Source organism: Sinocyclocheilus grahami, unplaced genomic scaffold, assembly GCF_001515645.1.
Source record: "Sinocyclocheilus grahami isolate Dianchi unplaced genomic scaffold, SAMN03320097.WGS_v1.1 scaffold202.1, whole genome shotgun sequence".
Classification (NCBI taxonomy): domain Eukaryota; kingdom Metazoa; phylum Chordata; class Actinopteri; order Cypriniformes; family Cyprinidae; genus Sinocyclocheilus; species Sinocyclocheilus grahami.
This window is the reverse complement of record NW_015505381.1, coordinates 1,351,354-1,362,966: the sequence shown is the minus strand read 5'-3', so window position 1 is coordinate 1,362,966 and position 11,613 is coordinate 1,351,354. Positions and strand designations below refer to the sequence as shown.

The 11,613-nt window shown below is 37.4% G+C and overlaps 2 protein-coding genes across 2 annotated transcripts in view; one reads left to right on the top strand and one right to left on the bottom strand.

Annotated features, from left to right (window-relative positions):
• Positions 1-5,061, top strand: part of LOC107595448 (extended synaptotagmin-1-like) — a 33,705-nt gene extending 28,644 nt beyond the window's left edge. The window contains exons 49-51 of the mRNA XM_016285851.1: positions 2,661-2,769; positions 3,473-3,522; positions 3,697-5,061. Coding sequence (XP_016141337.1) covers positions 2,661-2,769; positions 3,473-3,522; positions 3,697-3,724 — 187 coding nt within the window. The 3' untranslated portion in view covers positions 3,725-5,061. The remainder of the gene's footprint in view (positions 1-2,660; positions 2,770-3,472; positions 3,523-3,696) is intronic.
• A 203-nt stretch (positions 5,062-5,264) lies between these two features.
• Positions 5,265-9,546, bottom strand: eif6 (eukaryotic translation initiation factor 6). Its single transcript, XM_016285829.1, has 7 exons — positions 9,432-9,546; positions 8,657-8,798; positions 8,485-8,570; positions 7,725-7,900; positions 7,352-7,528; positions 6,151-6,332; positions 5,265-6,041 (listed from the first exon to the last, which is right to left on the bottom strand). Exons 2-7 carry the CDS (start codon positions 8,761-8,763, stop codon positions 6,032-6,034), a joined length of 738 nt encoding a protein of 245 aa, XP_016141315.1. The 5' UTR covers positions 8,764-8,798; positions 9,432-9,546; the 3' UTR covers positions 5,265-6,031.
• Positions 9,547-11,613: the final 2,067 nt, after the last annotated feature.

The window sequence follows — 11,613 nt, the reverse complement described above, 5'->3', positions numbered from 1 at the left end:
ACGTAGACATGTGGGGGCGTGTTAGAACGAGCCGTTTTAGGTAGGCGTGGTTGACTCTTAACTTTTATAAAGAATATCTCTTTGGATTTGAGACTTTAGTCTTTGCAACTTTACAGATCTTCTTTATGCACCAAGAGCTTGTAACACTCCAAAGAGAAAAGAAAAATTGAAATCGCATCATATGACCCCTTTAAGCGAATGCTGCTGTTGCGCCCCTTGTGGCAACACTGAGAATGCAACAGTATTTGTGTTTAAACTAGAAGGCTTTCTGCATTAGATCTTAAATTATGATTATTTCAGACTCTCATTTGATTTATTGTCATTCTGAGCAGCTCTCAAGTGCCTGGGACCAACCCATGGGCTCTTTGGTTATACCAATCAGAGATCTGCTTTCAAAACCAGATCTACTGATGGACCAGTGGCTCGATCTGGATGGAGCTTCACCAAAGAGCCAGATGTTACTCAGGGCACAGCTGAAGGTTAGACAACTTGAGCTATCTGCGCTCATTTTGATGGTTGTTTTAGTCACTCGGCCATGAAATAGTATCACAATGCTGTAAATATAATCAACATTTTCTCTTCCATCCAGATCTTGGATTCAAAAATGGCTGCCTTAGTGGCCATGGGTTCAGGTCCTGTGTTGAGTAATAAGCAGGCGGCCACCACCGGTCAGATCAAAATCTCCCTTTCCTTCCAGAAGAAGCTGACAGTGATCATCCATGCGTGCAGGTCCGGTGTAATTAGAAACCCTTTTTCAAGTTTTCAAGTTTAGAAGTCGCCTATGTAAGTCTGAAGTTTGAGGTGAAGTGAGGACGTTCTGTGTTTGTGTGTTTCTGGTTACATGGTTACATCATCTAAGGACAGCTTAGACACCTGCGTCTCCCTCATTCTGCTGCCGGATAAAAGCAAGGCCACGAAAAGAAAGACGACTGTGAAGAAGAAAAATCTGAACCCTGAGTTCAATGAAAGGTTTGGAGACGTGTGTGTGTGTACAGGTTTATATATCCTGGTGGGGACTTAAACCTGACTACACACAGACTCATGGGGACTCGTGTCACGGTGGGGACCTAAATTGTGGTCCCCACGGGTACAAAAGCTTATAAATCATACAGAATTAAGTTTTTTGAAAATGTAAAAATGCAGAAAGTTTCCTGTGAGGGATAGGTTTAGGGGTAGGGTTGGTGTAGGGCAGGGATCCTCAAATCTGGCCCACGAGTTCCACTTTCCTGCAGAGTTTAGCTCTAACCCTAATCAAACACACCTGAGCATGCTAATCAATGTCTTCAGGATCATTAGAAAATCACAGGTAGCTGAGTTTGATCAGAGTTGGAGCTAAACTCTGCAACGCATTGGCCCTCCAGGGCAAGATTTGAAGAACCCTGGTGTAGGGCAATGGAATATACGGTCTGTACAGTATAAAAACCATTGCGCCTATGGAGAGTCCCCACAAGGATAGCTGACCAGACGTGTGTGTGTGCGTCGTTCATGAATAAGAGAGATTTAAGTGAGTTGTAATCAGTTCTGTGAACTATGTACCATGGTAATACTTTACTTTTGCTTTGGAGCACCATCTAAACCAGGGGTGGCGAACTCCGGTCCTGGAGAGCCGCAGCCCTGCAGAGTTCAGCTCCAACCCTAATTAAAACTCACCTGCCGGTAGCTTCCTAGTAACCCTTCAGACCTTGATTAGCTTGTTCAGGTGTGTTTGATTAGGGTTGGAGCTAAACTCTGCAGGGCTGCGGCTCTCCAGGACCGACGTTCGCCACCCCTGATCTAAACACAATGGTGTGTTATTGTAATTTTTTTGTAACATACAGTGTTGGCCAAAATTGTTATGACTAAATTAATGTTTGGAAATGTATACTGATATTTCCTACTGACACACTACAGCAAAAGATAGAAATAACTGACTTAAAACCATTTTAGCTGGTGAAAATACTAGTGTTCTAATACTTTTGGCCACCACTGTATATACCAGGGCTCCAGCTTGTTCAGGTGTGTTTGATTAGGGTTGGAGCTAAACTCTGCAGGGCTGCGGCTCTCCAGGACCGAAGTTTGCCACCCCTGATCTAAACACAATGGTGTGTTATTGTAATTTTTTTGTAACATACAGTGTTGGCCAAAATTGTTATGACTAAATGAATGTTTGGAAATGTATACTGATATTTCCTACTGACACATTACAGTAAAAGATAGAAATAACTGACTTAAAACCATTTTAGCTGGTGAAAATACTAGTGTTCTAATACTTTTGGCCACCACTGTATATACCAGGGCTCCTCAAATCTGGCCCACGAGATCCACTTTCCTGCAGAGTTTAGCTCTGACCCTAATCAAACACACCTGAGCATGCTAATCAATGTCTTCAGGATCATTAGAAAATCACAGGTAGCTGAGTTTGATCAGAGTTGGAGCTAAACTCTGCAGCGCATTGGACCTCCAGGGCAAGATTTGAGGAACCCTGGTATATACCATATAGTATAATACCATAAGAATGTGTTTAATTCATCTTCAAACATTGCATTGTGTAAATCTGTCTGTTGATTTTATGTTCTGAAATGTGTTTGCATTTTCTGTCTTCGATGTGAAGTGGTTTCAGATGAGTTTTTATCAAACCTTGACCCAGTGAGTGTGTCATAATCTGCAATGTTGTTCTGTAGGTTTGAGTTTGATATGAGTGTGGAGGACGCTCAGAGACGAGAGCTCAGCGTTTGTGTGAAAAACGCATCCTCGTCCTTCATGAATCGAGACAAAGACATGATCGGCCAGGTCAGTCTGCCTGGGCTCACTTCAGCTGTACAGGAATATACCGCAAAAAAAATAAAAAAATATCTAGACTTCCTAACACTGAAACATATGTGCACAAAATTATGTAAGATAAGACTTGTTTTCAGAGAATTAATCTTGAATTATGAGTAACTTTTTTTTGTGTTCTTTGTTTTGTATTAAATTTTGTATTATGTATATTTACATTTTACTGTAATTTACTTCGATGTGAAGTGGTTTCAGATGAGTTTTTATCAAACCTTGACCCAGTGAGTGTGTCATAATCTACAATGTTGTTCTGTAGGTTTGAGTTTGATATGAGTGTGGAGGACGCTCTGAGACGAGAGCTCAGCGTTTGTGTGAAAAACGCATCCTCGTCCTTCATGAATCGAGACAAAGACATGATCGGCCAGGTCAGTCTGCCTGGGCTCACTTCAGCTGTACAGGAATATACTGCAAAAAAAATATCTAGACTTCCTAACACTGAAACATATGTGCACAAAATTATGTAAGATAAGACTTGTTTTCAGAGAATTAATCTTGAATTGAGTAACTTTTTTTTTGTATTCTTTGTTTTGTATTAAATTTTGTATTATGTATATTTACATTTTACTGTAATTTGTTACTAATATTTAATTTAATCATCACATTTCATTGTCATTTTCAAAATGTTAGTGTTTCATTTATTGTTGATTTATTCTTGTAGGTGCAGATAGACCTGGGACATGTTGACTTAGTCTCTGGAGTCACAGAATGGTGAGTTTTTGTACTTTTAATACACAAACATATAAATATGTTCTCTGGGCAACACTTTCCAATCTAATTATTATGTATTGTTTATTTTGTTCTGATATCTGTTTAACTTTTTCAAAGACAGAATTTTTATTTTTGGATGAATTGTTCCTTAAATAGTTTTTCTTTGTCGGTCAGGTTTGATCTGAAAGAAGAGCAGAACTAGCTCTAACTAGAACACAGTGTTCTTGACCCGAGCACTTCACAGCCGACCTTAAACCTCTTCCTGAAGTTCATCAGGTTAACTCTGCTGTCATGTATCGCTGCCAGTGCTTCCCTTCCATATTTTTTTATAACTTCACAAACACACATATATTTCTTTCCTCCGTCTATTTATCAACAGATGATTTTTGAGTGACCGGATTATATATTATGATTGATCTTAGTGATTTGAACATATTACTGCACTGACAAATCAAGTTTAGAGTATTACATCAGAACTGATATATAAATTGGTGATATCTGTATAAATCAGTATCAGACGACTGAATGCTAGCCGTATGTATTTACAGAGATGTTGAGTAGGTGTCTGGAAAGAGTCTCGTCTTCCTGTGCAGGTTGCAGGACGCTGCATTTGTGTTTAAATTCAGAAGGAAAAGGATGTTTTAAAATGGGTTTCATGTTTTGTTGTTTTTAAACCAAAGAAATATTTCTTTTTCTTTATTGAAAACGACAGGATACAATCCTAGGTCTAAATGTACACATTTTTGAAGGATAATAATTGACAAAAATTTGTGCACCAAAAATATAAAGTGGTGTTATTTAGTCTACACATCACCACTTAAAAACGATTTAAGATATTTAATGTGCTGTCACCACAATATTTGTGTTGCATTTGGAGAATTAGCTGCTGTTTACACATTCATGTGGCTTATGCAGCTTCTGTAGTCCATTGTGATGCCAAATATCTAGAAACGATGACTTTAAAGCTTGCATGTTACATTGTTTGATTTTAGATTTTGAGTTATTTTGTGGTCATTTTTATTTGCAGTCATTTATGACAGTCTATACATAAGGTTCCCATACTTGTGAAAACCTTGAAACAACAGGGAATTTAAATAGATTTCCAGGCCTGCAAAAATCATGGAACATCATAAAATGTTAAAAGTCCCTGACATTTCTAAAGTGAGTGTAAATTTCTGGTTATGCTTGGACATTGAGTTTCAGAGTCATATGCGTTGAATCAAATGCATTGAGCTGCATTCAGATCTCAGGCTCTATTTTTTTTCTGTTTGGAGACTTTTGTACTCAATGTATGGTTGTTTAAATCACTTCGTTCCAATGATTGGTACCCGAGTTACAAATGAAACTCTAGTAATGTCTAAAATGATTTGAATGATACTTAATCACTAATAGTTGGATATCGTGATTAAAAGTTAAAAGCGTGGGAACCCTGTACAAGAGCTAGACCAAAAGTAAATGCTTTTGCTTAGCTTTGTTCACATTGTCATGATTTTTCATGTTTACAATATACTTAATCTAGAACTACCATTCAAAAGTTTGGGGTCAGCAAGATTTTTTTAATACTTTTATTCAGCAAAGACAAATTAAACTGATCAAAGGTGACATTTATAATGTTACAAAATATTTCTATTTCAAATAAATGCTGTTCTTTTGAAATTGCTTTTCATCAAAGAATCATAAAAGAAACAGTTTGCTGTATTTTTGATTAAATAAATGCAACACTGGTAAGGATAAAACTTTTTAAAAAACAAACAAAATCATAGTTCCCAAACTTTTGAACGGTAATACAGTATTTTTTCTTGTCATGTTTTACTTTACTAGTTTGAGTTCATACAGTATTTTGCTGCATTCCATTAGTTTTTTTATCATTGTGCGCATGTTACTTTTATATTCTACATTATAACATGCTGTAATGTGTTGAGATTTGTGCAAATTGGTAAATACCAAAGAACCAAACCATGCTACAGACGACCATGTTCAGCTGAACTGCACTATTCATACTGCCACACATTTCTGAATGTATTCTCATATTCACAGCCGTCAATAAAACAGTTATGGCATCAGAATGTTGTCAAAAGCCTTTTATTAATATTCAAACGGCATAAGCAATACTACATAAAAAAAAATCACTAAAAAGACCTTCTGTGGAAGTTTATGATTTTTATTTACCAAACCAGTCGATGTTGATCATGCACAGCTTTATTGATGCTGCATTGTGCAAGCAAACAAACGACATCTGCCACCATTTAAAGGTCATGTGGTCTTTTTTTTATGTAGTATGTGAAGTGATTTATAGATCAAATCAGCCAATCAATGCTTTTGTCTTAGTATTTTACAAAAAGACAGTGTAACACGCAGTTCATACATGAATAATATAATGACAACATGTTTTCTCATGGTATAAAGACAAGAGAGCGTGTCTCCCTGAAGCCTTCAAACCGTCTAATAATGACTTCCAGGTCCATTTAGGCACCTTCCCACAAATAAAGACTTCAAAACCATTTCAGTTTTATGTGAGACTGGAAAAGAAGAAATAATGAAGTTTAGTTGGATTTGAGATAATAATCAGAATATTTTTAATTGGATAAACTACATGTATTTCTCCAGACTTGAGTTGCCATCACATACCTGTCGATGAGCGAGTCTCTCATGGTAGTTGCGATGGCGCTGGGCTGCGTTTCACTCAATCTGAAGACGCTCTCGATGACGGACAGCTCCGTGCTCGTGGTGTCCAGCCCACAGAAGGCACACCAGTCGTTCACCACCATACCAGCAGCGATCACCTCACTACCGCGGTTCACCGTCCCAGCCTGCAGAAAGAAAACAATCAGTGCTCTGTTATCAATGAGCCAGCATCAGTGCAAAGAAATCAAGTAGTTCTTTAAGAAGTACATTTCTAAAGCTTTCTGACAAAACACTAGTTACTTCAGTCGGGTTTAATACTTTAATGTATTGAATACGTTTGCCCCTATTAATCATTTCACATAAATATTTAGATAAATACCAAATAAGGCTGAAAATTTGGGATTGGCAGAATCAACTATCACACTGACATTAAAATGACAAAGATTAACAAAAAACTAGTAACTATGATACAAATTTTCAAACATCCTCTGTGTATGTATTTAGCATCAACCCCAAGTACGAGAAATTATAATAGTGTTTCTTATCTTAGTAAACGCCACTATTTATACTAGTTTGGGTCGGTAAGATTTTTTTAAATGTTCAAAAAAATCTCTTAAACTAGTAACTATGATACAAATTTTCAAACATCCTCTGTGTATGTATTTAGCATCAACCCCAAGTACGAGAAATTATAATAGTGTTTCTTTCTTTTTAACGTTCATTATAATAATTTTAGAATAACACTGTATAACATAAGATTAAAAGAAAATACTTAACCCGTTCAGTGATTCACTTTTGCTGCAATTTATTCCTTTTAATAGCATAATCAAAATGAATTAAATAAATATGTATTCTGTTATCTTTTTAAAATGAGCAAATTTACATTTCTATAACCTGTTGTTGTTGTTGTTGTTGTGTTTGTTGTTGTTGTGTTTCTTTCTATCTTAGTAAACGCCACTATTTATACTAGTTTGGGTCGGTAAGATTTTTTAAAATGTTCAAAAAAATCTCTTAAGCTCATCCAGGCAGCCTTTATTTGATTAAAAGTATTAAGTATTTCTTTCAACAACAACAACAAATCATACCAACCCCATACTTTTGAACTGTATGTATATGTTTTGAATATAATATATCATAATCAGTCAGTAGAATTCCTTCAGGTGCAGATGAAGTGATCATCAGATATTAGAGAGCGGTCACTCACCACTAAAGGTACTTGCAGGAGTGATGAGAGCTCATCTTGATCTTCTATGGAGGTTTTGGGGTGGACGAGGCCTCCCTGGTTACTGAAGGCGCAGTAACTACCCACAAGCACCTGCTCCGCAATCGTCTGTCTGAACACTTCCACCTTGAGAGTGTCTGCAAGAATCTCTTCGGTTTCCTGTGGACAATAATTCCCTGAATTTAATACAAAAAAACATCAGCTTTGGGAAATAAACTTTCTAATGGTTTCATCAGCCTTAGAGGTTTTTTAGCGAACTATAAAACATCATTGGGAAATAATTTAGAGCCATTAAGACCATTTAAGGTTTGGAGAAAGCGCCGATTTCAGAGTCTTCCAGTATGCATGTTCTTACTCTGTCCAGATCAGGATGAACTAGAGCAACGTAGTCGTTACAAGCGATGACGTTCCCCAGCGCAGAAAGACGCTCTTCTACTCTCTGAATCTGCACTGAATCTGGCAGGCAGTTCCTAATGTGCTGTAACTCTTGATCTGTTGTGTTGTTGGGCACCAAGAGACCGTGACGATTTCCTGCAGAAGAAGAGCATCCCAAGATGGACACACAACATCTATTAAACATCTCGTATGAGGACATAAAAGCGGAACAAGACCTAATCTGATCTAGCTGCTAAAATGTTAATTTCATCACATTACATGGGGAAGTCGTGGCCTAATGGTTAGAGAGTCGGACTCATAACCCAAAGGTTTATCGTACCGGCAGGGATTGTAGGTGGGGGGGGAGTGAATGTATAGTGCTCTCTCCCACCTTCAATACCACGACTGAGGTGCCCTTGAGCAAGGCACTGAACCCCCAACTGCTCCCCGGGTGCCGCAGCATAAATGGCTGCCCACTGCTCCGGGTGTGTGTTCACGGTTTGTGTGTGTTCACTGCTGTGTGTGTGCACTTTGGATGGGTAAATGCAGAGCACTAATTCCGAGTATGGGTCACCATACTTGGCCACATGTCACTTCACTGTTTCACTCACTGTTAAAGGTCTTGTTACATTATCTACTGAAACAACATCTGTATTTTTGATCAACATACAATAAATACAAAAATTATGTTAGTCGATCACAAATTTGCTAAATAAACTGGATTGGACAGATTTTCTTACCCACACACATTCTGCCAATAATTCGACATCCTGCTATAGAGGCATGCACGACAGGCATCGTTTCTGACAGTTCACCTTCAAAGACACTGTGGGGAAAAACAGACAATTTATATATTTATCATACACACACACACACACACACACATTTTCAGTAATCTAATTTATGACTCACCTGTAAAAGTTTTCTGAACCGCCAATCGCCACCAAGCAATATGTGTTTGTGAGTTTGGCAAAGCAGCCAATTTCATTATTCTTTTCAAAAGATGCACGGACTGCCATTCTTCTGCTATTGAACTGATCAAAACTGTCTGAAACTGATGAGAAACAACATTCACAGTGAGATAATGATGATAATAATAAGAAAAAAAATAGGGTAGATATAAAAACGTGATATAAAACAAACATTATTAACAGAATACAGCATATATATATATATATATATATATATATATATATACATATATAATTATGATCTGATAAGTTGGGAGTTTCTGCTCTACAATTAGGTTTTGATCCAACTATAAACATTCATATTTCAATAGAATATTATTATAAAGGATAATCATATTTCTAAACAGCGCATATAGTGCTATTTTAGGATGAAATCTCATCTCTGTACCTGGTTTTGATTAGGTTAGAGAAATGTACTTCTGAAACTATTATTTTTAAACATATGGGACTCTAGGGCACCATGATTAAATAAAATAATTCTCAACAAAACCTCAGGGTTAAACTCGTTCCAAGTAACTTTCCTTTAACCAGTACTTAGTCGAGGTAACGTTAGCTAGCAGTCGGCTAAATTAAGTTATTTTAACTTCTCTATTCATTAAACGCTATCAATTCTGTGTCCACTGATAACAACACAGGTTAATAATACATATCACATCCTAAATGTAATAACTGTACTATAAAATTCATGGCAATTACAACAGTAATCTTATATTTACCGATTGTCGCTCTATGTAGAAGCGTGGCCAGCCGAAAAACCACGTGTTCACGTCACTTCCTCGACGTGCTGACGTCAACGCGTTACGGCACGTGATACGTTAGCCCATGTTGTCATGAGAAACACTGCTGCCTTTGTTTTGATTCTGAAATATCAAGTTCTCAGATCCTTATTCTTTGAACAATGAAGAATCCGTATTCGTGTTAATAAAGGCTTTTTGCATTTAAAAACTGATTTAAGTTAGCCACCGCATTTCTGTCCATCTGTTGAGCATATACAGAGCATTTCTACAAAATCTCTCAAAAACCTTTAAAAAGTTAGATGCTAGATGTTATTTTTATTGATTTTTTTCTAAGAAATAGTATAAATTAATAACGCATTATAATAAATAAAACAATTAAACAGCGAACAAAAATAATTAAACTAATAAAAACATTTAACAATCACATAAAACGACTTTTATTTGCTTTTTTTACTACAAATTGTCAGTTGTTAATGAACTGATATATACATTTTGGTATAGTGTAGTCTGTGTACGTTCATTATAATAATTTTAGAATAACACTGTATAACATAAGATTAAAAGAAAATACTTAACCCGTTCAGTGATTCACTTTTGCTGCAATTTATTCCTTTTAATAGCATAATCAAAATGAATTAAATAAATATGTATTCTGTTATCTTTTTAAAATTAGCAAATTTACATTTCTATAACCTGTTGTTGTTGTTTTTATATTTTTTTATTATTAAACAGATTACAAGAACTCATAGAGGTAACAGCATAGAATAAAATCAAATGCAATAACAATCAGCATCAAACCCTATAACCTGTTGTTGTCTAAACGGCTGAGACTGGCGAGCCATGTTCCCACATGTTTTTGTCATCCGCTACAAACCTGCGTAGCAACAGGACACACCTCTCCTTGCGCTAAGGATTTGTGAGCCAATCACGATTGAGTTTCGGCGTGACGTCGTTTTTGTTGACACATTTTCGATTAGCTGGCCACCTGTGAAACGTCATTGCAGCAGCGCGTGACCCTCGACGTCCACCCCGCGTTTTCTGCCTGGAAACGTCGCGAGCTAATCGGTGCTGTGAAAACGCAGGACTCCGGGGGCTCCGGGGGCTGGAGTCGGCGTGGGGTAAAGTCTTGCCGTGCCTCGGTTCGTTAACGCACTATTGATCTGTTTTTGTCCCAGTCACGGTGTCAAACGCTCTCTTAAGTGCTTGCTGCTTATGTAGGTTTTTGCAGTGTCCTCAATACATTGCTGTGCTGTCTCTGTTGTGAGTCACAGTCTCAAACCGGATCTTCTGCGAACAATTTTGTGAGAAAGTTGCAACATAAATATCTAATTAATCTCCTGTATAACATGTACCATGGTTATACCATGTTTTTTTTTCAATTGCAGCAGCGCGTGCGCGTTGACGTCCACCCCGCGTTTTCTGCCTGGAAACGTCGCGAAAACGCAGGACTCCGGGGGCTCCGGGGGCTGGAGTCGGCGTGGGGTAAAGTCTTGCCGTGCCTCGGTTCGTTAACGCACTATTGATCTGTTTTTGTCCCAGTCACGGTGTCAAACGCTCTCTTAAGTGCTTGCTGCTTATGTAGGTTTTTGCAGTGTCCTCAATACATTGCTGTGCTGTCTCTGTTGTGAGTCACAGTCTCAAACCGGATCTTCTGCGAACAATTTTGTGAGAAAGTTGCAACATAAATATCTAATTAATCTCCTGTATAACATGTACCATGGTTATACCATGTTTTTTTTTTCATCTACATTTGTATTAAGTACCCTGGAGCACCATGGTACATGACTATGCTAATTACTCAGTACCACGGTACTTTTTTGTAGAAGGTTAAAGGGATAGTTCACCCAAAAATGAAAATTCTGTCATAATTTACTCACCCTCATGTCGTTCCAAACCTGTATGAGTTGCTTTCTTATGTTGAACACAAAAGAAGATATTTTGAAGATTGCTGGTAATCAAACAGTTGGTGGTAGCCATTGACTTCTATAGTAGGAAAAAAAAATACTATGGAAGTCAATGGCAACCACCAACTGTTTGATTACCAGCAATCTTCAAAATATCTTCTTTTGTGTTCAACATAAGAAAGCAACTCATACAGGTTTGGAACGACATGAGGGTGAGTAAATTATGACAGAATTTTCATTTTTGGGTGAACTATCCC